A 27,178-nucleotide genomic window follows, 5' to 3' on the forward strand; every position below is an offset into this window, starting at 1 on the left:
TTTGTTTCATGTAGAACAACTGACATTACATGAAATTTGTAGATACAGCACTGCGCAAAAGTCTAATTGAAAAAAATATTGTTGACAACTGATCATCTGGACAGTATGTGTATATTTGCTCAGCGCAAAAACATTTTGACATTAGAATATACGCAAATGAAGAGTAACGCAATAAAACCTAACAGGGATTTCTTCTGTTTTCCAAAAAGCTACTGATATCTTACTGGACAGCTAGATGAACACCACTTTGGTTCCCAAACCCCTCCTTGGGGGCACACTTGCCATTCCTTGTATTTGTTAAATTTCACCACCAGCTTATTTAATTAATTAACTAAATAGGTTTTAAAAGTTGGAGGCTATCAGGGTTGTTCCCTGCCTCGTGCCCATTGCTTCCGGGATAGGCTCCGGACCCCCCGCGACCCAGTAGGATAAGCGGTTTGGAAAATGGATGGATGGGTTTTAAAAGTAAGTGAGGTACTCATTAGTCATATGAGATGTTCTAGTGGTCGAGTCAAAAAATACATGTGAATACTGGATGGGTGCTGCAAATACTGCGGTGATTATAGCAGAGGCTTGAAATAGTTAAGCTAACACACTTTTATAGACATAATATAATAGTTTTACACAAACTTTTAATCATCATTTTCTTTGACTGTCTAAGACGTACTGTATATTAAAACAAAGTTATTTGTTCCTCTGATTGAATGTTTTTTTTTCTTCACCATGTCCTTAAATTTGGTGAAATGCTTTAATTTATTAAATAAATAAATGGTAATATAACAAAACTACCCCAGAGGCAAAATTGACAGTTTAGTCTAATTTTAGTCTAATTTTAAAAATTAGAGAAAATTGATATGCTATGGGTTTGTGAGAATGACCTATAAGAGAACAAGAGGGAAGATGCGAAGCTTAAAGCACACAGACGTATCTGAACAAATGGGAAAAAAACATCATCTCTATTACCCATACATATCGGATCACATAAAACATAACACCATCCATAACCCCCAAAAAGGCTCATGAAGACAATGACTGAATCATCTGAGAGAGAAGAAAGCTCAATCAGCTCTCAAGACAGCGGAGAGTGTGGCACCATGACTGGGTATGTGTGTGAATGAAATGAATGAAAGGTGTGTAACATCACGCAATGTCCTTGTTATTTGTGGTTAAATCTCTGGTTTTTTACAAGTGTTGAGCATGGTAATCTAAGTCAAAAAACCTTTTCAATGCATGAGAGAAAGCTCAACTGATACAAACCTACTGCAGCTCTTTCATAATGACTCACAGAATAGTTTTTTTTTTTAAAAAAGGTTGTTTTCATATACGTATTTCACGTTTCCCCTCTCGAATATTACTCTAAAGATACTCACCTCCGTAAAGTACAGAATATAACGTTATAAAAGTCAGTACTTTAATCATGATCATAAATTTAACTCACAATCCTAGGTAGCTGAAAGGTATAATTTATAGATATAAAATAATTAATAACTGAATGCGTAATTTAGTTAAAATAAATTTTATATTCAATAAAAACTACTTGTTTGCCTACAGTATATCCCACTATAAGGCACATCACATAAATTTCCATCTTTTTAATGTTCCTACTTTTCAGCATGTACAAAAAACTGGTTATGAGGGACACCGAGACCTTTGGTGATGCCTGGCTCATTCTTGAAGGACCATAGTTCAATATACGCCACTCAGCATGAGGGGGATTGAGAAAGCATCTTCAAGAGGACGGAGAATTATGCCAAGCCATGCCGCCATCCCTACCCCCAAAAGGAAACATCTGGTATTCCCAACATTCCCAGCAGCAGCCATTCCGATCTGTGTGCTATCAGCCACAGTCTACAAGATGCAGCCTTCATAAAGCAACTCGAGAGGAGTCATGGTGCACAGGGAGGTACACTGGCCAGTTTCAAGCTCCTTGGGCATCTTCTCCACAGACAGCTAATGTGGCACAATGGAAATCAAACTCGTTTCGATTTTACCAAAAGGGTAACACTTTCCAATACTTGTTTTTTTTTTACTGCTGACATTACTAACCAATTAATCAGGAAACCAGGATTTTTCAAAGGTATACAGATGTTAAAAAGTAAAAAATTCCTTTAGCTCATTTGGGGAACATATGCTAAAACTGTTTAATATAACCAGAATTCATTAGTCCCTTAAAGATCTACATACTTACTAACTAATGAGTCATATTTAAATAATAAATGAACATTAACAAGCTTAGATTTAGTTCATATATCACTACAGTAATTTTATATATAGTAATTATGGCTGGGAAATTTGTTGTGTTAAAGTATTGTATACATTTTACAGTGATAACACATTATTTCAATGAACACTTTGACAAATGCAGTATTTTGCTACCCAAATGGGAGAATAATATGATCACAGATTTTAATGGAAACCAATGATATTCCTTCCTGGTTTTGTGATGTTGCACAGAATGTCAGAATTCATAGCTAAAATCGATCTGCCTGTTAAGTACATGTGATAATATGTACATGTGGTATATATGTTAGTGCATGTGGTGTACGTCATTAACCGCCAAGGTATGTCATTAAAAAATTATAATAATTTCACTTCCCTATGTACAATACAATACGCTCACTTTTCTTGTTGCCATCTGTTCATTGAGCCTTTTTAAAAACACTGAGTTGATCTAGCTTGCAAGTATTATTTTTGCCGGAAATGAATAATCTGTGCATCACAAGTTTAAGTTAAACTATTAAACAAAATATTAAAATATGAATCATTCTCATGAACCGTAGAAGTAAAAAAGTTATGATGAAATGAGGTGTTTGGTTTTTGTGCAGAGCAATTGACATTATTTTAATATACCTAGAAAGGTAATGTCATTTGCTGCTGTGATTTGATGATTTTCAAACCCGTTTCAACAAATAGATAGCTACACATTTGTAACACAAAACTACATAAGTTTTTAATATTTTATTGCACGTAACCCATAATAAATAATTAATTTGTCTGATAAGATGTATATTTTTCCTCAATTTTTTGTTTGTTGTGTCATTTTTTTTTCTCATCTCAGTAACTCTTGCTCTGGATTTTATGAAATACTTTTACTTATTATGGAAATAAATGGTAACATAACAAAACTGATTACCCACACTATAGGCAAAATTAACAGCATAGACAATGAAGTTGTAAAATATGAGATATGAGTCCGTCTTCAAACTAATTTTAATTATGCAAATAAGTTTGTGACAAAGACCCATATATCTTTGAGATAATTCACAAAGCGTGGGGATTCATTAAGTTTTAATATAAATATATTATATTATTGTATTAGGCATGATTATTTAATCGCAGAACACTGGAACACTGTGCAAATAAATGTTTTTTTTGTTTTTGTGTTCATCAATTCTCAGCCCTAAAAGTGATTTATAATTTAGTTTATATATTAGCCATGATACATAGTACATTTACTATCAGAACTATGTTATTCCATAATGTATATGTTTTGAAAAATTAAATATATACAATTGTTTAGCACTTTTAGTTGTCAAAATTATGAGTACACTGAGACATCATGACCAGACAGGCGCAAGGAATATCAACCATACAGATAAGCATTCAACAAGAGGCTTACATTAGAGAGAAGCTGAGTGAGCAGATTGACTAGGATAAGAAGAAGAGTTATATGTGAGGGAGTACAAGGTTGCCATTGAGAAGAGGACTGCAGTTCAAGCCCAATGGATAAAACACTCTTCGTTAAAAAATAATTTAAAAAAAACCCTTGAAACTTAAGCATCACAACTCTTAAATTTTTGAATACCAAAGAACTATGACATCATATCAGAATCAATCATAAGTAAATCAACAAAATAACTTGGTAATTCATTAAATAATAGTCCAACAGGTGATGTCACAAATGGGTGTTTAATGGCTTAAGGAACAGACATATCTCCTACAACATCGCCAAGTAAAGACTACTGTTTATTCGAAGTTCTTGACTTGTCCTATTGACCTGTTTGCTGCTTGCTGGAGGCTTCCACACAATAGAGGACAGTAACGCATTAAGTAATTGGATCCTAATAAAAGTAAACATCAGCTTCTCTGAGGTCAAATATACCCTATAGGTTGTTAACACAACCCATACTCACATTTTGATCATCGGCATGACCCATGTTCCCCACTTGGTTGAGTGGAGTGCAGTACAGTGGCTTAAATTACCAGTGAGTCATAATTCACACTTCCACCAGTTTGTTGTAGTCATGTTAACAGCCCTGATACCATATCTGAAATAGCTACATTCATGACTGAGAAGGGAGGACTGGCCCTAAATAAAATATATGAAGACTAAATCTTGCGTTCATGATTTATTTCAAAGATAAATTTGAACTGAAGAAGAGCACACAGAAAATGACAAAGGCCACTGAATATTATTACCTTTGATGCAATGCAAGATTACTTAAATAAAAATGCAGTGAGCTTTAATTATAATGAATCATGTGGAGAAATGCAGAGAGAATCACTGTGGGAGACATGCTCCCTGCACACATGTCCCAAGGTTTGACTAAGCTGGAAGAAAAACAGAGATCAATGCAGCTCATGCAGATTTGGGATGAAGCAATTAAGTTAAAGGGATCTTGGCTTCTCTGATAATAAGACTATATAAAAAGGGCTGAGAAAAGTGGAGGATATTGTCATCAATACTAAAGACAAATGACACCAAAAACCAGATACCATAAAGAGGATAACTGATCTACAATGCTGCCACACCCAAAGAAGGAAGGTATCCTGGGCAGAGTTGGAATGTCTGATGTAAATGTATATTATGCACCTACTGAATGGAACACAGATACATACAGTAGAGAACATAGTGAGAGTCTGGGACGCTGTCTGGCAACTGATTGGGGAAAGGCAGCTGTTTATCTCCAGAAAGGTTCCATATAACTGCTTGCCAATGGTGCTGACTATGACCAGCAATTTAAGGTGTCTACCTGGACCATTGAGGAATTACCCATGAAAAGGCATGAATATGAAGCCTGCTCATATGGCCCAATTAAATAGTCCTTCATGGCTGGTCTGTTTAGCTCAAGCTGTCCAAGATTCTGAAGAACACAAAACCAGACTGGGAAGAAATGGGCGGATGCTGTCAACCATCTGGATACAAACATGAGCTTAATTGTAAGAGCACTTCAACTGGGTGTCGTAAGGAGCGATGCTCAAAAGAAGCTGCATCTTTCAAAAATTGGGACTCTGGGCCACGACAGGCGAGAACAAGGGCAAACAACTCAAGCCCTCACAGTGTCACTCTGATGCCTTTGATAATTTTTACCATAAATCTATCTCCAAAACGTTAATAGCTCATAAACAATCCTCTCTCATCTTGTTTAACAAGGCTCTGGAATGAACATGCAGACTGTAACTGGAAAAAACCTTCAGCTGCATCCAAAAGCACCCAACAGTAAAACCTTCCAGATGGAGATTTAGGGTGACCCCTATCTGGTACTAGATAGGTGTACCTAATAAAGTGACCAGAATATAACTGTGTGATTCCAATTACATGTATGCATTTAGAATTAAAGGTCGTAAACATCAATGGACAGCAAATTACAAAGTAACCTCTTAATTTAGCACGGAAAATCATGGATGGTTGCATACATTATTAATCCCGAAGGAAAGTGCATGGCATTAGTTGGCGTGTTTTCTATGGCTTTGTTACAGTAACTCTGACCTTGAATTCATAAATGCGGCAATGAAAACTTCAACTACAAGGCTGTTTCCAACATGATTCCTTCTCTGTGAGATACAGTACAGAGAGTAGATAACAGTCCTCACTCCAGGGAATCCTCACACTGGCTAAAGGTTTGCTAGGAGAGTGAGTCCTTCACTAGGATAAGCAGTGTGCAGCTCAGTGGGTGAGGATGATGTACCTGTGATTGTAAGGTCACCAGATGAACTCCATGGGTCAGCAGAGCGATTTCACCGCAGGGCCCTTGAACAAGGCCCTTAACTCCCAATTGCTCCCTGCTTCCTCAAAAAATGTCCATCACTTTGGATGAAAGCATCTGCTCAATTAATAATAGTAAATATGTGTCGGCAATTGGGAGAAGTATACATTTACCTTTGACCCAAAATATTATTGTTGTATTCATACTTAGCTATCTTTCTTTTTTCGTTTTCATCTTCATTTTTTATTTTTGTTTTTACTGAACATGTCTGCACTCTGCCAAACACCAACCAAGGTGTTGGTAGGATTTCTGCATTCAGCTTCATTTCCTGTTTCCATGACAACGAGAAGGAAGGAAAAAAGCATAACCTTGTTCGGAATTTAATAAACAATTGTCAGCGATAACGACTCAACTGACAACAAATGCTGAATGGAAGCCGCACAAAAACAAGAAATGCATGATTGGGCAAATATCTTGTCTGTTGATGAGTAACAAAGGTTGATGAGTAACAAAACAACAACACTGGCCACAACATAAAACTTCGTTTCTTAAAATAAAGGAAATACTTATTATTGTAATATCCAAGAGAAAATTTGTATAGAGAAATAATGAACATCTCTACAAAGTCTTTATGAGTATTTCTTGTAAAATAATATCTATATTTGGAGATTTTACAATCTGCTCATTCTTTTTCAAATATTGAAATGCTGGCTCAGGCAAGTTTAAAAAGGGACCACATATCACAATATTACCAATATGTCCATTTTGAAGTAGGAAATGTTTCATTTACTTTCTAATAGTTTGGAAATTATATTAAGTTTTATACATTTTTTTCATGCATTAATTATCACAAAATGACATGAGTCGGGGACACAATACAATTAACATTTGAAACAAAGGACAGCTCATTATTTGAGAGACAATTTTTATTCTTGGTCAATGTGCCTCTGAATTTAATCTCTTTTTGTGGCTGATCAGGAATCCATCGATCTAGACGCTAATACGCTCAACAGCTCCTTTTCTGTGGCTCAGATTCCACTCTGCTTTTCCCTTGGTGCTCCAAACAAATCTATCTGGGGTTAAGTGGGTTAAAAATAGGTGAACGATATCTATTAAAAATACACTCAACACCAAAACACAAACCTATTACTGTATGGTGAGCAGGGACTGTATATTCCAGTCCTGAGGCAAAACCTATTCAAAAATGTTTACAGGCCTGACAAGAAATCAAAAATACATTCATTGTCACCCATCTCTAGAGTCATCGTAGGACAAATAAAATGTGTCCTGAAACAAAACATGAGCATATATGAGAAAATTCATCATGAATGCTCCACTAAGTTGTGTCCACCTCCCTTAATTAAAATTCCAATATTATTCTGAAATGGGAGACTACCTGAAATGGGAGACTAACACTACCTGTAATGCAACGGAACCATTCAAAACTAGTGATATTCACTTTTTACCAGCCTAAGCCTAACTGGTATAAAACCTGGTATGAAGGCAAAATATACGGGAGAAAGAAAACAATTTACAATGAAAAAAACATCATTTATCATTTAACAGAAATCCTCTGTTTCCAGAGGATGCAACAGCACAGTCTTCAGTAATTAAAATTCTGGATTTTAGGTTTGTTTCATAAGTTTTTGCTGTCATGTGTCCATGTGTGTCCTGTGCCTGACCCAAATATTTCTTTTTTGGATGTTGTAAAAAAATGTGTCATGGTGTTCATGAGCAGAACAGTCCGAAATGGGACCTTGAGCGTGACTGTTGCACAGCACCATGGCGCCGCATCCAGGCTGAGAGCCTGGTGAGACAAACAAGCTTTCTGTTGTTTCATACACCCACTTACAGAACACAATACAAGGACGCTGGCTGTCATTCTGCAATTTTAACACTATGAAGGTGGTTGACCTTAACAGAACACACCTATAGGAGAATCTGACACAGAACAACAAGCAAACCACAACCTTCACCAAAAGACAAAAAAATCTATAAAGTAAAACTAATAAAGAATGCAATGTACAGTAACAAACAACTGACATTATGCATACCTGCAAAGCATGCTGGGAAGGACATCCCAGCAATTACTCAGCAACTCCCCTAATACAACTACAACAACTAAGTCTCGCTGTATTATAAAGTATTTCACCGGATCTCTCTTCTAGCACAGTGTGCATGTGTGGGAAGTAAATTTCTCCAACACAGAGGAAAAACACCACTGATCAAGCTTAGTAATTAATGCGTGGGTCTGTTCTGGGATGTAGTATGCAGGAGATGTACCTGTCTGCCAATCTTGGCAGAAATTTTAGGCCTTGAAAACACAGTCCTTTGTCTGGAAGACTACAGAAAACTCACAAGAATGTTTTTTTATTATTATTATTATTATGAACCTGTGTCCATGTGCCATTTTCTACAATGTACAGTATACATTTCCAGATAAAATAAAATATGCCTGGTAAATTCAGTAATTTTACTGTTTATCAAGCTAACCAATAACAGCCTGTGTATGTACAGGTTCAGTGTAATATTTAATGAAGACTGGGTGGTGGTTAATGTCTAAATGAACAGAGCATTTTTAGATGAAAGTCTAATCAAAATTAAAAAAAAAAAGTCTGAATTTGTCTCTTGTTTACAGGCCTGAGATTTTCCAAGAAATGAAGGCAGATTTATTTAAGCAACTCTGCATTTTTGGAGAGAGTCTATTCCTCTTCTAATCCAAAATTTGCACAGCTGTACTAAACCTGTCTGTACATAAGAACACAGGAACAAAAGAAATTTACAAACGAGAGGGGGCCATTCGGCCCATCAAGCTCATTTGGGGAGAACTTTCGGTAACTAATAGCCCAGAGTTGTTAAAATCTTATCTAGCTCTGATTGAAATGAACCCAGGGTTTTAGCTTGTGCTACACTAACAGGAAGACTATTCCATACTCTAACTACATGCTGTGTAAAGAAGAGTTTTCTCAAATCCATTTTAAAATTTAAGACTTTTAAAGACCTTTTTAATATCACTTCAAGCCGAAATTAATGCTAAACTGCAAGCAGAAATATGCTTTGACATACATTTACACGACAGTAACTACACCCACTTTTCATTCGCGTTTGTATCAAAAAAAGTTCCAACAATTGATGTGTGAATAATAAATCAAACTTTACAAGGTGACAGTCAAGGCACAGGTGACTCAATTGTGAGAAATCCTCCTACCATGAAACTTCAATCAAAAGAGAGAAACAATGGACTTAGATTATGACATTTAATGTTCCATTCTCTAACATTAAGAGAATATACAGTGCCAGATTGAACAAATCCTTGAATATTTGAATTTACACTTTCCCATGTTTTGCTACTTCATAGACAGGATACCTAGCTAATGTGTGTTCTGATACAGAGCTACATTCAGCTGGTGCAACTTTTAGCATCAACTGTGAAACTCCCACTAAAAAATGCTCTCATGTTATTTATATCAAATGTTATCAAAATGAAGGGGTATACTCCAGAACAGGGGCCTGTATCAAAAAGCTGGATTTGTTGCTTAGCCGGATAACTTGTCATATTACAGGTACCCCAGTTTAAATGGACTATCTCTTTGTTCTCTTACATTTAGCCCAGACTACTTTAAATCTGACAAGTTATCGAGCTAAGCAAGAAATCCTGCTTTGTGATACAATCCCCTAATTGAAAAAGGATAAGCTCACGGGGTAAATTACTGTAGCATTATGTGCATATGGATATGACCAAGATATGATCAAGGGATATGAACATGATGCTTTCCAAAGTCTGCCGTTAACCTGAATTTGTAGCTAAATCAGAACAGGTACATACGGTTCTTATTTAGCGTCAGTTAGGCAAATGTTTGCCTTAGTATATAGCATATAATTTTACCTTTCTATGCATATAAAACACAAACACTTGCAAATAAACTAATATCTTAAACATAATAATACAGTACATAGTACTGATATGGTCATTGTAAAAGTGCTTTTTTAATTATTAAAAAAAACAGTTTAAATAGAAAAAAAGAAAAACAATCATATTTAAAGTTAACACTCATTCCACTGATGTTTTGCATATCAGGAGGGGTATTTGTGAGGTAACATTACAACAAACGCTGAAGCCACATAGTGTTTCCATGAGCGCAACAAAGTAGCATGTGCTTTCATTATTACAAACCATCGTATTTAACTGAAATTTTTAATATCATAGGCTTTACAGCAGTCCGTTTGTAAGTACAAGCTGTCCCTGAATCTTAATGAGGATACTTACTGTACTGAAAATTCAATGTTTAACTCCAGGTAATCCAGCTAAGCCGGTTAAACTGAATTAGTGTACCCCTTAAGAGTGTTGTCACATTAAAACTTAAATGAAAGGTTTATGACCTCAAAAAATTCAGACCTAGTACATTTAAATTTAAGACTTTTTAATACTTTTCAAAACCTTAATTGGTTCATCTCCAGTCTATGACTTAAGACCGTTTAATAACCCAGAAACACCCTGTCAATACTTGTACATGATGGAAAAAGATAAACCTTGAGTGCTTTAGCAGATGATCCTCTGTGAGCTCATACATTGCAAACTGCAAATCTTTCATCTTAACCAAATATCTGTTAAAACTCCCAGGCCGGTGACAATATAGTACGCTGCTGCTGTGTTTGAAACCTCATACACATATTTTACACACATACTGAACGTCATCTACAAAATTGGAATTAAAGGCCAGACTGAAAATCAGTTGATTTAAATTAGCTGCAAATGGATTGGAGCACCTCTAAATCCAGTGTTTCTCAAACTTATCAATACAACTAAATTCCCCATGATAGATTTTGGCAGCCAGCAAACAAACTGAAAATGATCCATCGAATACTTTGAATACAACCACTGTGCTCACGAGATGCGAGATCCAACTGACCTTTCCTTCAGCTGCTAGCACTACTGCTTAAATTCGGGCGCGATTTCTCTCAAAATTAAATCAGATTTTATACATACAAAGTTTATGCAAAGTGCGAGTAAAATCCATCACAGATCATCACATCACAAAGTCAAATGTCTTTTGCACAAACCCTTTACTTTTCTGCCACTAAGCGGCATCGCTTCAATTTTGATTTGCCTCAAAATGTGATAGCTTCCAGATTTTCACGCATATAGCATGTCTGCAAGATTTGAAAAACAGTCATGAAATACTTTGTTGCGGACCGGTCCTAAAGCCATACGCGTTATGTGTAGTGCTGTAGTACCTGGTATAGATGCCATCCAGAACACTGACTGTGACTTCTTGTGCCGGCACAAAGGAGCCTAACTGGGCCATGATAGCGATGAGGGCCACCTGCCGGATGTAAGAGCTCTTTCCGCCCATATTTGGCCCAGAGATGATCATGACCCGCTTGCCATTTCCCTGTGCAAAAGACACAGAGATGAACTCCTTAAATCCAAACACAGTATCCTGATAAAACACAATATCCATCATTTAATATCAGCATTTAACTCTGTGTATTTACATATACATGCAAACATTTACACATACATTATTAGGCATACTTGATTATTAACAAATTATATGGTGGAAACTGAATATAATCAGCATGCAGACAAGGTCAAGAAGTTTACCTACTGTGAATTAGATCTTAAGAGTTATGATATATGTAATTTTAAATATTAGATGATTGGTGCCAGATGTGGCAGTTTCAGCACCTCAGTAACAATCACCTTCCTGGGACTGTGAAACGCTACATTATTCTGTTATTATCTGCAATATCATTAAATATAAATCATCGTAAAAAATGAATAAACTTTTCATTCATTAAACTGTAACAACAACATATCCCTAATGACTCTGTTTACAGAAACTATTTTTAAATTGTGATATATAGATTTAGTTTGTTTGTGAAAACAAGATGGGACCATTATTTATGAAGGGAATAAAATACTTCTATTGACTTCTACAGTATGAAGAAAACTAACATACATTACAGTAATTCACTGCAATGAAATAACAGGCCATGAACATTATGCTGAGCTTTATAAGACATTTCATCAAAGAGAAATGACAGATAGTGTGCTAATGAAAGTCATACTTCTTACTATCCCTTTCATGGGACTTAGACAGATGAAGCGAAAGTTACAAGACATTTAATGGCCTGGCAGCAAGCAACTTTTTGGTTAACAATACAGTACATCATTGGTCTCCCACAATTTTAATAGTGAGAGCTACTTTTACAAAGAAAATACGCTGTCAAGCTACCAAAAAAAACAATATCAGATTTTGTCGATCGGGGGAAGGCCTCCCCCAGTATATTTTGCCAACTACAGGATTCCCTGTTTTTTGCTAACCAGGTTTGGGAGGGGTCCCCTTGGTATATTTTCCAGGTGTGGGGGATTATAGTGGAAGTCGTATAGCAATCAACTGGAAGCGTCATATATCGCCATCAACCAGTTGCCTACCACTGCAGTACTAACAGGTACTGAACACCATAAGTATGTCAAAATACAGAAGGACACTGATGAATATGCCTCCCATATCCGGAAGAGCCGTACATGCCGGCTATACATAAGAAGTGTGGCCATCCTCGTGGGAACTGTGGGGAATTTATGTCAAATACTATTTAAAAAATTCTTCATGGTGCAAGCAGCTAAGGACGAGGAAACCTGCTTGTCAGAACAGAACCTGCTCTTTATTATAGTCCTTAACGAGCCTGCAACAAGCATCCAAGGAGCACCAAACGGGGACTGTAAGGTGAACACATGGTGGGAGAGTTATACAAGCTAAGAACACGCGAGGATGGGACAGAGTACCCACAAGGTACAAGCAAACATCGCGAGGATGGGTCAGAGTACCCACAAGGTACAAGCAAACATCGCGAGGATGGGTCAGAGTACCCACAAGGTACAAGCAAACATCGCGAGGATGGGACAGAGTACCCACAAGGTACAAGCAAACATCGCGAGGATGGGACAGAGTACCCACAAGGTATAAGCAAACATCGCGAGGATGGGACAGAGTACCCACAAGGTACAAGCAAACATCGCGAGGATGGGACAGAGTACCCACAAGGTACAAGCAAACATCGCGAGGATGGGACAGAGTACCCACAAGGTACAAGCAAACATCGCGAGGATGGGACAGAGTACCCACAAGGTACAAGCAAACATTGCGAGGATGGGACAGAGTACCCACAAGGTACAAGCAAACATGCACGCCATGATCGGGAAGGCAACTATAACCAGATCAACAACAACAATAATCACACAAGAGCAATTTAAGTCACACAGACACAGGGATAGATACATGAGCGCTTGTGAGGCATGTCAGGATGCGCAAAACACGGCTACAAAAAAAACTTGACAACCTATAATTACAGATGCAAGGAGATATTGTGGGTAAACATGGTTAAAAGTTGGTGGTGTGGGGCTGCTTTTAGCTGATTAAAATATGACACGTTTTTATACACATACACATACACACATATATATACATGTTTAGTTGTTTATATATATATATATATACACACACACACACAACTCCGTTTACATTTCAGTTTGCAAAAATTTTACAACTAAAGAATTTTACAACTAAGCCCACCACACACTGCAGACCCAGAATTAAAATACAAAAACACACAAGCATAATTATGTCCCCATTCCCAGCCACTGTGGCAGAATGGGGCTCCGGTGACCTACAGTAGCTTAAGGACGCGCCGCACGGGTCAGGGATACCCCAGAAGGACAGAGCAGCATTTCCCTCGCTCTCTTGTCCCTTGCTCAGCCCAATGGGCTAGATTTTGGTTTATAAAACTGTTGCCGTTTTTCATTTCATCCCTAACAAAAACTGTCCGCGTTTTACTTCATATTTCTCTCGCTGTTTGAAAGGAAATAACAGGTGACAATGTGGAACCGGCATTCAGATTGAGCAATTGCTTGTTACACCCAAAACGCGGCTCTAAATAATTAAGGGAGTTAGGACAACCCCTTTCCCATCTTGCGCTGGTGAAAACTCTGGTTTTTCCACCATTAAAATAGCTAAATGGATTTGGACACAGCCATAACTGTTAGTTCCGCTTTGCGCTTTAAGTTGTGCGTTACATCGATTTAATGTTTGCCATTAGAGACATTAGTTTGAGCAATGTCTGTAACAATGTAATTAATACTGGTATTAAAGAAATATAACAGCTTTCAAAAATGGGGTACCATGATACCTTTTCAGTACCCATATTCCATGCAACACAAGTCTGCGCAACTAAATTCTAAGATATTTGTTAAAATATTTTATGCGCGCAGCACCAATAAATAAAAATGCTGTGTTGCATACTCGATAAATCTATGCTTCTCATCATGTCCAAAACGACTCCAAGTAAGCCACAAAATTAGGACATTAATCATGAATTGCATGCAGGTGTGCGATACCCCTTTCCTTCCTATTTTTCCTTGAACACAAAAAAGTCGCACGGCGATGAGGAAAGCCTGCCCAGGACAGGCTCGTTAAAAGTGCAATGTGAGTGCAGACCAGTGGGGGAATGTGGGGGGGATCGTGCCTGGACACTGGCGAGAGTATGCTCTCATCACATTACGATGGATCATCTTATCAATTCTTCTTAATTACAGGCCTGATCTGTGTGATCTTGAACATGACGTGATTGTCTGTGCTATTCATGGTGGTTTCACAATGTCAGAAACATTCACCCTCCAGATATTTTTATGCACTACACTATACTACACTGTTGAGAGTTTCCAGAGAGCAATGTGATAGACAAAAAGCATCCAGTCAGCAATATTTCTGCGGCAAAAAATATTTTTAAAAGGAGAGAATTCAGAGGAGAAGCAAAAGAGAGGTGGTAAAAAAAAAACGGAAATACTCAGTTTTTCGGAAGTTCGCCAGCTGATCCCGCAGTGTTACGCAGCCTGAGGTTTATGAGGTAGGGCTATGCAATGCAACGAAATTATCAGTAATCAACAATATCAGATAAGGACCAACCGGAAAGTAGGCTTAACCTATACACAAAGCAAAGTAAAAGATTTATGAGTTGGCAAATAAACCACAATGGATTTATTTTTTAATTTGTTTTACGGCATGCGAAGGTATTAGTGCATGTAAATATCGGACAAGAGGGCGGCACACGGTACTATGGAAAGAAATGTTTAAAATCAGGCTTGCCACAAAGCTGCCCTTGATTCACTTGATGAAGGGACTGTGAATTAAAAATTCTACATATTAACGTACCAATTCCATTTTTTAATGCACAGCGTTGAATTGTGCTGTTCAGTATATGGTGTTAAACTGCAACAGATTACAGTCGACCATTCTGCATCGCGACTTTTTTTGATATATATTGTGGGGTCGGCATAATTTGCAAGATCCGCAGACGACACACAAAGGCCAGCAGACATATAAAAAGTTTAGTGACTCATAAATGCATAAAGAATATGTACAGTGCTGGTTTGGAGGACGCCGAGCGTGTTTACTGCAGCCTTTCATGTGATATTTCACAGTGGTCTTTGCATCTCGCTTTTCTTGTATCTTTTCATTTCACTCGCCAGAGGAACCAAAAATTTTTATGCAGTTTTTCCAAATTGCAGGGGGCCTGTGCTCCTAACCAGACTAAAGGTCGACCAAAGGAAAAGGATGATTTAGCGTTTTCAATATGCACACCTAATCTTTCATTTTGGATTTGAAGAATTCAATATTATTATCACAGTATTTTTTACAATATTTGTAATAATCACATATTTCTCTTTTTATATCTCTCAGCCGTATTGTGAACCACTACTTTACCAGATGTTCAGCACCAGGATACGTAAATATATATATTATACCCGAAAAACCTTTTACGGCAACTCAGAGCACCAAACTGAAAAACCTAAAATGGAAATAAAAGGCGTGTCTTTGTATGATCTCACCTGCAGATGTGTGTCGTTGGGCACATACTGCTTGTGCTCACCTATCAGCACATCAATGACAGGGTGCCTCCCCTCCTTTATTACAATCTGCCTGTCCCCTTCAAGAACCAATGGCCTACAACAGAAAAGAACAGAATGTGTGTTTAATGAACGTTCAAAGAAAATCTACCATCTGACTAGACAATGAACCCTTGAATGAATTTTGAACTGCCAGGGAACTTTCTGTTGATATTTTAAAATAGAGCTTTCACCATTACTCAATTAAACTTGTTTACAGGCAGTACCCAGGTTACAAAAAAGATCCATTCAGTACATAATAATGACATAGTACAGTAATAATGAAAATAACCACATTCGGTACTATACTATCCCACGAGTGAATATAATATGCTTTTGTGGCAGTTTGTAAGTTTAAGCTGTCCGAAAGTCAGACATAAAAATTTGCCCACTCAATTACTTAGCAATATGGCAGAAGGAACATGGATCACAGCAGATTGAATAATAAAAAGAGTAAAAGCTTCAGTTGTGTGGACGCACTTCAGAATACAAACACAACTGAAATACAAATACATGTTAAAATAAGTAAATTAATCACAAAAGTCGTTGATGCAAAAAAAAAAAACATTGAATTATGCTAATCAAATTAAAACTCACTGCATTTAATAATGCTTGAATTAGGGTGCTGTGATTTAATGCTAATGTGCATTCAAACAATGAACATTTCAACTGAAATAAATTATCAATAGAAAAATATTCAGTACTGAATTTCAAAATATACAGTTTTCAAAGTGTATCTTTATAATTCAGTCTCCTGAATTCAGTTAATTTACTTTGGTCTCAAATTTCAAGAGGTGTAATATTCAGTCCTATTATTTTTGCTTTACAAAAACACTGTTACAATATCAGATCTTCCAATCAGTGCAACATAACTTGTACTTATTGCATGTTGACTGTTGACTCTGGATCTAGATGAGAACTCTATCGGCACTCAATCACTCATCCTGCTTGCCCCAAATGTAGAAGGTTGAATTTCGGACCATATTTCAAACCAGTAAAATTGTAGTAACATATTTGTAAAGTGAAAACAATAGGACTGATTATTACACCTCTTGAGTTACAGTATGAAGATCCAGATAAAACACATTCAATGTTCCGACTGACTTTGTTCTCTTGAAATATAGTTTAAGGCAAAAGTAAATTATCTGAATTCTGATGACTGAATTATAAAGATGCACTTTCAAAACTATATTGGAAGAAATCTGTAGATGAGTGAATATTTTTAATTATTTTACCAATGAAATTACAATTGAAAACTTCTTAAATAAAATACTGTTAAATATAACAAATGCTTACAAAAGAAAAAATTTGTTAAAAACTTACCCAAAACAAACTATAGCCAAACAGTCAACATTTATTATTAATATATGAAGAACAAAATGGCTAGAAGCAGGTACGAGAGGCTGCAGAAACCTTGTAAGAACCATTGTCAACCAAATGTAACAATGTAATCTCCTACACAAACAGAAAAAAAGCCTTTACCACTAATGGAAATAAGAATTTAATGTTTTCTTCCATAATTTTCAGATTTTTAAAAGGCAGCAGGGGTGACCAAGGGTGGGTTGTTGCCATAAACGTCAGCCAATGGGTCAAATCAACTCCTCCACAACAAATGTCCCGTTACATAATTAGCTGGATTCTACTACAGCTTAAAAGACAGGCCTATGAAGACCAGATGCAAAACCTGGTCCTTAAGTGCATTTTCATGCTATTTAACGCATCAGAAATCTTTTATGTTTTAACTTTCAGATCTGAAAAAAAGTATAAAACTGGACACAAATCCTATGTTATAGCCATAAGTAAAAATGACCCAAGAAAATCCATCAAATGCAGTTTCATCGGGGAGAGTCACTTGCATGTACCTTAACGTCAAGACTTGATATTCTCTAAATATTCTCCATGCTCTGTCAATATTGCTTTTGTTTTTTTTTCCAACTTACCACTGAGCTGTCCAATTGTTACCTATCTTGTTCTCTACTGGAAACATGCATGATAGCAAGGCAGTAAAGCAAAGTATTCTGAAAACTTCACATTTGGCTGAACACAATTTTTCTCTAGCTTGTACTGTTTCCAGATTTGCACAATACATAATAAATAGGAAACAGCATATACTATGAAATAAATTAGATACATTTTATATGACTCAGGGATTTATTTGATCCTAAGCTATGTCTGGCTAATTGTATATTTTATTCTGACAGTATTTTGGGCAATGCTGAAAGAACCCTGTATCTTATCTAATTGTAGATCAGAGATACAGAGATTAATCGCTGTATTAATATTATTGTAAACAAATAAATAGATCTTTGATTTGCGTCTTTTGAAAAATATATCTGTATTTACCTCAAATGAATAACACAACTATGAGGCAATAATGCAAAAAAATATAAAGGAGGATAAATCAAGAAGAAAACCATAATTCCAAAGGATATTTAGAAATACCCCCAGCAAACCAGTACAAACATTTAAGAATGGTAAGCTTCCCTAAATATACTATCTGCATGAGTGCATAGGAATCTTCAGTGTACTCAGGGCTGGTATCATCACAAATCATTTGGAGAGTTAAATACAAATTACTACAATACACGTCACAAGAGCAGCAAGCCTTATGCAGCCTTCTTTAGCAGAATGAGATTAGAAGCAATGTCACAACTGTACATAATATCCTTGGAATAGCCAACACTGTTTAAAACAGTTCATTTCCTTTAAAGTTTAAAATCTAATTGAAAAAACATCTTATGCTTTACTGGTGGAGTATTTTTATAACAATAAATCCTGTGCTAATCCAGTGTAAACTAAAACAGCAACACATGGAAAGACACCACATCCCCAGCGGTCATCGTATAATGAAACTGTAGGCTTATTATCTTGCCCTTCTGTCATTACCAAGCTCTCCTAGGAAAAACAGATTGAGCTTATGTCCTCTCGCCAAGACATTAAACTAAGATCAGCCACCTCTACCACCCCAACAAAATTCCAATAAGGTGAAATTATTTTTTTAAATTCTTTTTTTAATTAAGTTATAAAATCTATATTGTTATGCAAATTATAAAAAATAATGGCTTTTGGTACATACAGAGTTTTTTTTAATTATTATTATTATTTTAGGGAGGTTCGACCTCACAATTATCACTGAAAATCATCAGAAAATAATTCCCCTAAACTTCTTAATTTTAAATTACCTTTTTATTTTTAGCAACAGACTCCATTTTAGAATAATATCGCTGACTTGCCATCATTGAAAGAATACGTCTAACTTAACACAGAGTGCTATGTGTTTTAAGCTTTAGGTTTGGATCTAGCATCATATCCATACCTCCATGTGCTTGGGACTAGATAGCCCTGGTGAGACCATGCAGTATACTTCCTGCTGATGGGGACACACACACACACACACACACACACACACACACACACACTGCACAGCCATAACACCAAATATAAATATATATTACATAAAACACCCATTACCAAACTAAATAATAATAATTTAAAAAAGTTCCAGTAAAAATAGCGAAGATAATTTTGTTTTCTAACCAAAACCACCGACTGGTTTTTGTTTTGAGTTATTTAAAAATAAAAGCGGCAGAATATTTCTGTGACCAAGTGTGAAAATCTCCCAACAAACTGGCCATTTCCACAAATCAATCAAAGACGACATTATCTTACCTGCAGTAATTGCCCTGTTTAGCAACATCAGCTAATGAGAAGAAGCAGTCGACCGTTGCCAGGTGATAAACAGCTTTCTTCATGACGTGATAGTGTTCTCCAAACTGACTGTCAGTAAAAATAAAAACTACAAAAATCAGTGCACAGCCCCAACTATTCATTTGTCTTAGGAGATATAAATTTGGTAAAAATGGATCGAGAGGAAACAATTCACAATTGACACATTTTATTTGAATTCTCTGAAGAGATGCAGCAACAGGTCAGTCAAAAGGAAACAACTACTTGGGAAAAAAACACCTTCATGGTTTTTCCAAGTGATTTGAAGAACACCTACTGAAGGAAACTGATCCACTCTCGGCTGCAGTCAATTCCCAGCTGCTCCCGTAGCTGCAGAAGATGCCGGTGTCTCTCGACGATAAATGGCGTATGGAAGCGGGACACAGTCTTTGTGCTAAGCCAAGGTGAGAGAAAATAAATATACAGGCCACCTTTGGGGAAGAACACAGCATGGGCGGTAACTGCCTTCTCTCTCATCTGCATTTCTGTTCTGCTCTCCCTGATTTCCTTCCAATAACGATGGCCTTAAAACAACGTAAAAAGAGCGGACGATACACTATGTAATCAAGAATCAGAGAATACTTGATTATTCGGTTACATATATATTCTAGTGTTCTACATAATATGGTAATCACAATGGAGTCGCTTCTCGCATACAAAAAAATAACAATTTTGCGTATCTGGACATTTTTTTCACTTAAGCGTATTCTCCTATCAACTTAAATCTGGGCACGCTTAGGTTAACATGCTAACACACTTAGGTTAGATACACACTTTAGGTTAAGAAACACAAAAATATTGGCATGCTGCATGTAAATGACCCTTACATGTATTCTGCTACTGACTTCAGTGCTTTTAACTGTATTTGTAAGTACACGTTCTGGAAGGCTAAAGTTATGTGCCTCTACTGTACATGGTCAAAAGCAATATTGCAGTGTTCAGAAAGGTGAACATGTAACAAAGTTTTTAGATTAGGCCTATACTGTACATTTAAAAGTAAATGCTACATCCAAAATGCATGTGAATAAGTAACACCTCAGGTGAATCAATTAGACAAAAAAAATGTAGTTCAATAAAAAAATAATACATAAAAATAAATAATATCTTATTATACAAACTGTCTACTGTCGGTTACTTGCAACAAAGTTAAAAGATGTAAAAACATTATCTTGTTTTGCGTGATTTTACATCTGCAGTGATAGTGCCTATTTCATGAAAATGGTTTAGGGATCATTAAATCAGCACTATAAATTATATTCTTCTAATATACCTGATTAAAAGTTATGTGAATTGCTCTGCATAAAATTCACACACTGCATTTCACTGTAACGTTCTCATGATGCTGAGCCATGCTTGCATTAAAAAAAAAAACAAAACAAAAACAAAGGTTTCTGCTGGTTTCAGTTACTCTGGGTTTACAATGAGAATGAAATAGTCTGTTACACATTTTGCTTGCTGCCAAAATCATTGTAGGATTACCCCCCCCCCCTTTTTTTCTGCATGGCCGTGTCTTTTTCGGGTTAAGTGCAGCTGGAGGGGGAAGCACACATCACTGTAAAGCAGGTAACTTTTTAAGGGCTTTTGTTTTTTAAGCGCCTGATGGGAAAATACCTCGGTACGCATAATACCTAATAAATACCCCCTATCAATTAGCTTGGTCGAAGTATGAAAAGGTACCATATAGGTAGGATATGCTAACAAGAATGCAAGCTTTTGAGCATAGCTCTACAATGTTGCAATTTTTCCTCATAACCTTGAAGGATGAATGCATGGAAAACCGAAGAAATCACAAGTAAAAAAAAACTGTTTCAAAGAAAAGCATCAAGAGAGAACTATGTTAAAGTGAGGCCGCTATGGCATGTTGTGGCAGTAACTATGGACAAGGTACCTAAATGCCAAGACGCTGTACATTTGCATTGTTGAATAGCAAACAATAAATGGAAATGATATTACATATATATCTGATGTGCCCGTGTTTTCGATTATCCAAAAATCCCATCACCCTTACCAACCGTGGTTTAATTCTGAAATATGCAGGAGGTGAGGCAATTTTAAAATAAATGACACGCATATTAAGGACATGTAACTAGACCTGCCAATCACCCATAATAAGATAAATGGTTTTCAGATCTACAGACCTGCTGACTTTCACCCAGTCCTGTGGAACTGCAGATACCACAGAATTCTTCACCTCAATGAGAAACTGTAGGAAGACACCACAATTAGTTCAGCACCAGCAGACCTCCCTGCAAGTAATGCACATTCCACATACCACACAACTTCGGATTTTGTGGCAAGTAAAAACATTTCGGTCATTCATTTCAAAGGGACAGTGTTTGAAGCTACACATTTCTGTTCTGGCAATCAGTTCAAACGTTTCACATTTTATTTATTACTCAACTTATATAAATGTGTTGACAACATAAACACAACCCGGCCCGTGTTGCCTTTGGCTGCTTTTATTTATGTCCCACTAATACACTTACGACACAGAGAATAAACAGGAATGCTTAGAAGGACTATTAAATCAGGGGCGTGAGAACAGGGACAGAGGTGTTCTGATTAAAACACACCACATTTCTGTGTAATATAGGAGTATAAATCAGAACACCAGAGCTCTGTGATTCACCCACCTGCTACAAACTGACCATCTGTGTTTTAGGGTGTCGGTCAGAGGCCATTGCCTGCCAAACAAAACCTTTACAGATGCTACACCACACACGGTTTGTGTTAAGCAAGATTAAATATCTAAGCTATTATCTGTTATACAGTAACCCAGTCTACATGACAATAATTTAGTCTCTACAATTATCACAGCCTGATGAATAATTGCAAATAAACAGATTCCTAACAATTCCAAACAATTCCAATAATAATAAATTTCTCCAAATGAAAATTCTGTCGTAAACCAAAAACATAACAGTAATACATTTAATATTGTGAGAACTAGGTTCACAAGATAGCTGTTGCAGCCTCCCATTCCTCCCTCTGCTGCCCCCCAACACCACAGCTTCAGTTTTGGGGCAATTTGTCTCAGGTGTTGATTTTCATCCATATCAAGTTTTGTGAAGTGGTAATAAAATCCATCAAAGATTAAATAAAGCAAATATCTTAATAAGATCAAACAGTTACATTAGGTTAAGCGTCTTGTGCAATCAACCTGCCGCTTACCTCCACTAAGTGGCATTACTTCAATTCTGGTGCTATTTGTCACCAAATTTGAAAAGGTCTAGATCTTTACCCTTAATTCATGTCTGTCAAATACATTTTGAGTTATTGCAGTAAAGGTCAATGTCAGTGGCTGTGGTTTATTGTTCTCTTTACTATTCCCATGCAGTGCTGCTTTAAATTTGATGTAATTTGTCTAACATTTGACTACTTCCAGTTTGGCACCCATACAATATGTCTGCAAAGTTGACGAAGTTTAATCAAATACTTTTAGAGATACTTTGTTCACAATACCAAGTGTCTTCTTGGTTTCCCTTTCCTTCGTTTGCTGCCACATACCGTAGTACTGCTACTTCATTTTGGGGCAATTTGTCTCAGATTCAAATCAGGTGCAGAACTTCATCCATGCATTGTTTTTGCAAAGTAGTAATGCAATCTTTCAAATGCTTTTTAACTCATCACATTCACACGGTCAAACACTGCCTGCAGTCACCCTTCCCTTTGCTGTTACTAAGAAGTGTCTTCCAATTTTATGGCTATTTGTCTCAAAATTGGATCAATGCCAGGTGTTGACTGGTGTCACTATGCAGTCATGTTTCAATTTTGGGGTGATCTGTCTATCTGGTGACTTGCACCTTCCATCACACAGTGTTTATACCATGTCATTTAGACTATGTTTCCAGGCTCTTACCTCTTGACCAGACACTGTCACGTAATCCAGGGAAGGGTTCTTCAGGACCAACCGAACTTCTCGCTTGTGTTCTAGTATTTCAGACAGAACTGACTGGATCTCTTGATTCCTCTCCAATATAACAGGGAAGCCAGTCAGGTCAGAAAAAATCTGGGTCTTTTCACCTGCCCTGCAGAGCATTCACATACATCACAAACTTTGTTTACATATGACATCAAGCAATTCAATCATCTATGTGTACATCAAACATAGAAAGCTTTTAAAAAATGTATTAATTAACCTTTCAAACAATTTGACTTTCTGTTTCATATTTATAACCATTTCCTGTCTGGGTGTAAATATGACTGAAGGAAATTATTTGCAAATGAAAATGCTTTTTAAACATCATATTATTGTCTAATATTTTTTTCTCTGTTGTAATTAATCAGTAAAACAATTGACAATACAAAACAACTGAAGATATGAACATATATCTTACACTGTCTACTTTGTGTTACTTGCCGTAAAGATGAAAACAATTACAAAACAATTGTGTCTAGTTTTGTGTTATTTGATCTTACAACTGTAATGGCAGTGTCTATTTGGGATAAATATTGGAGCGATCATTAAATCCAAGTTATAAATTACGTAACTTAAATATATACTATATGGACAATATACACTATATGGACAGCTGGCCATTTACACTTACAGGAAATTCCCCCCTTTGAACTTTAACAGCTACCACTCTTCTGGGAAGGCTTTCCACAAGATTTTGAAGTGTCTCCGTGGGAATTTTTGCCCATTCATCAAGAAGAGCATTTGTGAGATCAGGCACTGATGTTGGACATCCCAAAGGTGTTTGATGGGATTGAGGTCAGGGCTCTGTGCAAGCCAATCAAGTTCTTCACCACCAAACTCACCAAACCATGTCTTTATGAATTTTGCTGTGTACACTGGAGCACAGTCATGCTGGAATAGAAGAGTGTCTTCCCCAAACAATCCCCAAAGAATTGTTTAGCACAGAATTGTCCAAAACATCTTGGTATGCTGAAGCATTAAGAGTTTCTTTCACTGAAAGGGACCTAGCCTAACCCCTGAAACAGCTAGTACAAAATGCAACAGCCAGAGTTCTTACCAACACTAAAAAATTTGATCAAATTAGCCCTGTTCTGTGATCCCTTCACTGGATTCCAATTAAGTCTCGGATTGAGTACAAAATACCGCTATTATTAACTATGACGAAACATGTTTGTCAATGACCTTTTTTTCCATGACTAAGACAAGATGCTGATGAGCTAAAAATAGATCTTTGATGATAAAGTATGATTATTTGTTTTCGTTCATAAGACTAGACAAAAATGTTAACTTGTGGACTGTCGAACATTCAAAATGCCTCTAGTTTGCCTGCCAGCATATTTAAGCAATGCATCCCAGTCATTGGCTGGACTGGGCAATGCATCCCTGTCATTGGCTGGACTGGCTGAAGGACGTGTGCAGATAAAGTCAGAGCCATGTAGGCTTAAACTGGCAAGGGAGGAAGTGGATGTAAACGGCTTCGATGAAAACAGGGTCGGCAAGGTTTATGGACACGTTATTCATAATTTAGCTGAACTGCACACAAAATGCAGAATATTAAAGGAAGATGGAGAGACACCGTGTTGCTTCAAAATGGCTGGGAAGAATACAACGAAACTCAAGAGGCACTTTCAAGTGGACCAGTCCGCTTTATATGTAACGATGTTAGCTAACTGCAAGGTGAAATGATAAGTCCTGCTATAAGCATACAAAGTCTGCGGTACCATGTGCGATAGCATCCCACACATGTACTGTTTACCCCTCTTCCATCCAGTAGAAGATTCTGTAGCATCAGGAGCAGGTCTGCATGACTGTGCAATAGCTTCTTCCCCCAAGCAGTCCGGCTCCTGAACAGCACGCTGCCCCCCCCCCCCCCCCCCCCCACTTGAATCTTTACTGCACACCCTGTGCTGCACCACGTAACACTTTATAAGTATCTATTAATTCCAATCCTGTTATTGCTACTATAAATTTTTCCACAATATAACTATCACCTTATTACTGTCTTAATTAGCTGATAGCGCATTTTCCATGCACTGTCACCATACTTAACATACAAACCCCATGTCATTGGATTGTCTTTATATTCAGTCCTAGTCTACTGTCTTCTCTGTTCTATGTTCATTTAGATAAATATATGTACATAGGTGTAAGTGTAAATCATTACCCCTCTCACCCTCTTCATCATCTGTCTTGTGGGCTGTTGTTTTACAGTATGTTGCATATATGGTCATGGAGAACAATTTTTCGTCTCACTGTATACTATTGTGTATTGTTGGGATGACAATAAAGCTTTACTTACTATTCAATGATATTGAGCAGCTGGCTGTGTCAGCTTCAATGGCAAATATGTTCATGAGCCGACAATTTTTTCACGTACAAAAAAGTTTGTAATAGCCAGGCTTATGGTGGCTGGTTTAATGTATTAAGCTAGCTAACTTAGCTTACTAATTTCAAAGCTTGAGTGAAACATGCAGCTCTTGATTATTAATACTAAGGTTTTTCCCCACTCAGGACAAGTAAACGTCTACCTTGAGTATACTTTGCCATATATTGTCCTATTGTAGGAAAACAAGTCGGGGAAATTGTGTTGGCCTTTAAAACGTGTTCTGTTCCCCAATATGTATAAACACGAATCATGCTGTAAACGTTAATCCTGTGAGTTTATTCATTTGTACTTGGATTCAATTTATTATGTTAGATCACTTGCATGCTTACCTAGCATCTGTTGCAATTACTCTCTAGTCAAATGTCAATTTTTTTCTAAGATCACACAGCGATTTATTTGGAAGATTTTTATGTATAATTTCTTAGTTCGAGGGCCAATACAGTACAACAGGCAAGTTCTCTGTTATCATTTAATCTGAATCTTCAAAACTTTGATATTCTATATTTTAATGATAATACTATTAGTGAATGATACCTTGAATTCAATTTCAATTAATCTGTTTGACTTGTAGAATTTGTATAACTTTATGCATGAAGATTATACCTCGTTGCTTTTCTGAAGTCATAAATAATTTGCTTTTTTATCAGTGCAGTGGCAGAAAAGGTCAAGTGAGCATACTTTTTCATCAGTCATTGCTCTGTTTTGGGCATATATGTATTCAGTGCACTTTTATTTGAAGACATACAAATAAGGTAAGGGATCTGGTTATTACACAAGCAAAAGTGTTGAGTGAAATGTTGCTGTATGAATTTCAACACTTGATGCGACTTGTTACCTTGATTTCAATTTTTAATGCACATATTAGCCTAATTGAATACGTTTAAAGAGAGGAAACATTTTGACTAAAAACAACTAAAAATAATTAAAATAATGATTAGTACCTAGAGTAGAAAGAACTGAGCTATTAGTTAAGTTCTCCCCAGATGAGCTGGATGGGCTGAAAGGCCTCTCGTTTGTACATTTCTTATGTTCTATGGCAGGCTGCAGCACATTCTCTTACAGAGCTCCTCAGCTGTGGAATAGTCTTCAAGCAGATGTGTGAGGTTCAGACTCACTCTCAATATTCAAGTCTAGACTAAAAACCCCCTTGTTTAGTCTAGCTTATAGGGACTCTAGTTCTTGCTCTAGCTAACTGTTCACTCCCAGTTAGACCTGTAGTGTGGGATGTAGAGCTGGGTGGGGATCAGTACCATTGCCCCTGGATGAACTAAACT

General features: G+C 36.8%; 1 protein-coding gene across 2 annotated transcripts in view; it reads right to left on the reverse strand.

Annotated features, from left to right (window-relative positions):
• msh3 (mutS homolog 3 (E. coli)) overlaps nt 1-27,178 on the reverse strand; it is a 67,368-nt gene that overhangs the window by 16,566 nt on the left and 23,624 nt on the right. For both annotated transcript variants that reach the window (XR_007384725.1, XM_048991478.1), the window contains exons 15-20: nt 23,459-23,627; nt 21,738-21,802; nt 19,877-19,993; nt 19,543-19,650; nt 15,817-15,931; nt 11,163-11,320 (exon numbers count right to left, since the gene is read on the reverse strand). Coding sequence is in view for 1 of the 2 variants with exons in the window: in XM_048991478.1 (XP_048847435.1) it covers nt 11,163-11,320; nt 15,817-15,931; nt 19,543-19,650; nt 19,877-19,993; nt 21,738-21,802; nt 23,459-23,627 (732 nt within the window). In the remaining variant the exon portion in view is untranslated. The remainder of the gene's footprint in view (nt 1-11,162; nt 11,321-15,816; nt 15,932-19,542; nt 19,651-19,876; nt 19,994-21,737; nt 21,803-23,458; nt 23,628-27,178) is intronic.

The sequence above is a fragment of the Brienomyrus brachyistius genome, chromosome 2, assembly GCF_023856365.1.
Source record: "Brienomyrus brachyistius isolate T26 chromosome 2, BBRACH_0.4, whole genome shotgun sequence".
Taxonomy (NCBI): Eukaryota; Metazoa; Chordata; class Actinopteri; order Osteoglossiformes; family Mormyridae; genus Brienomyrus; species Brienomyrus brachyistius.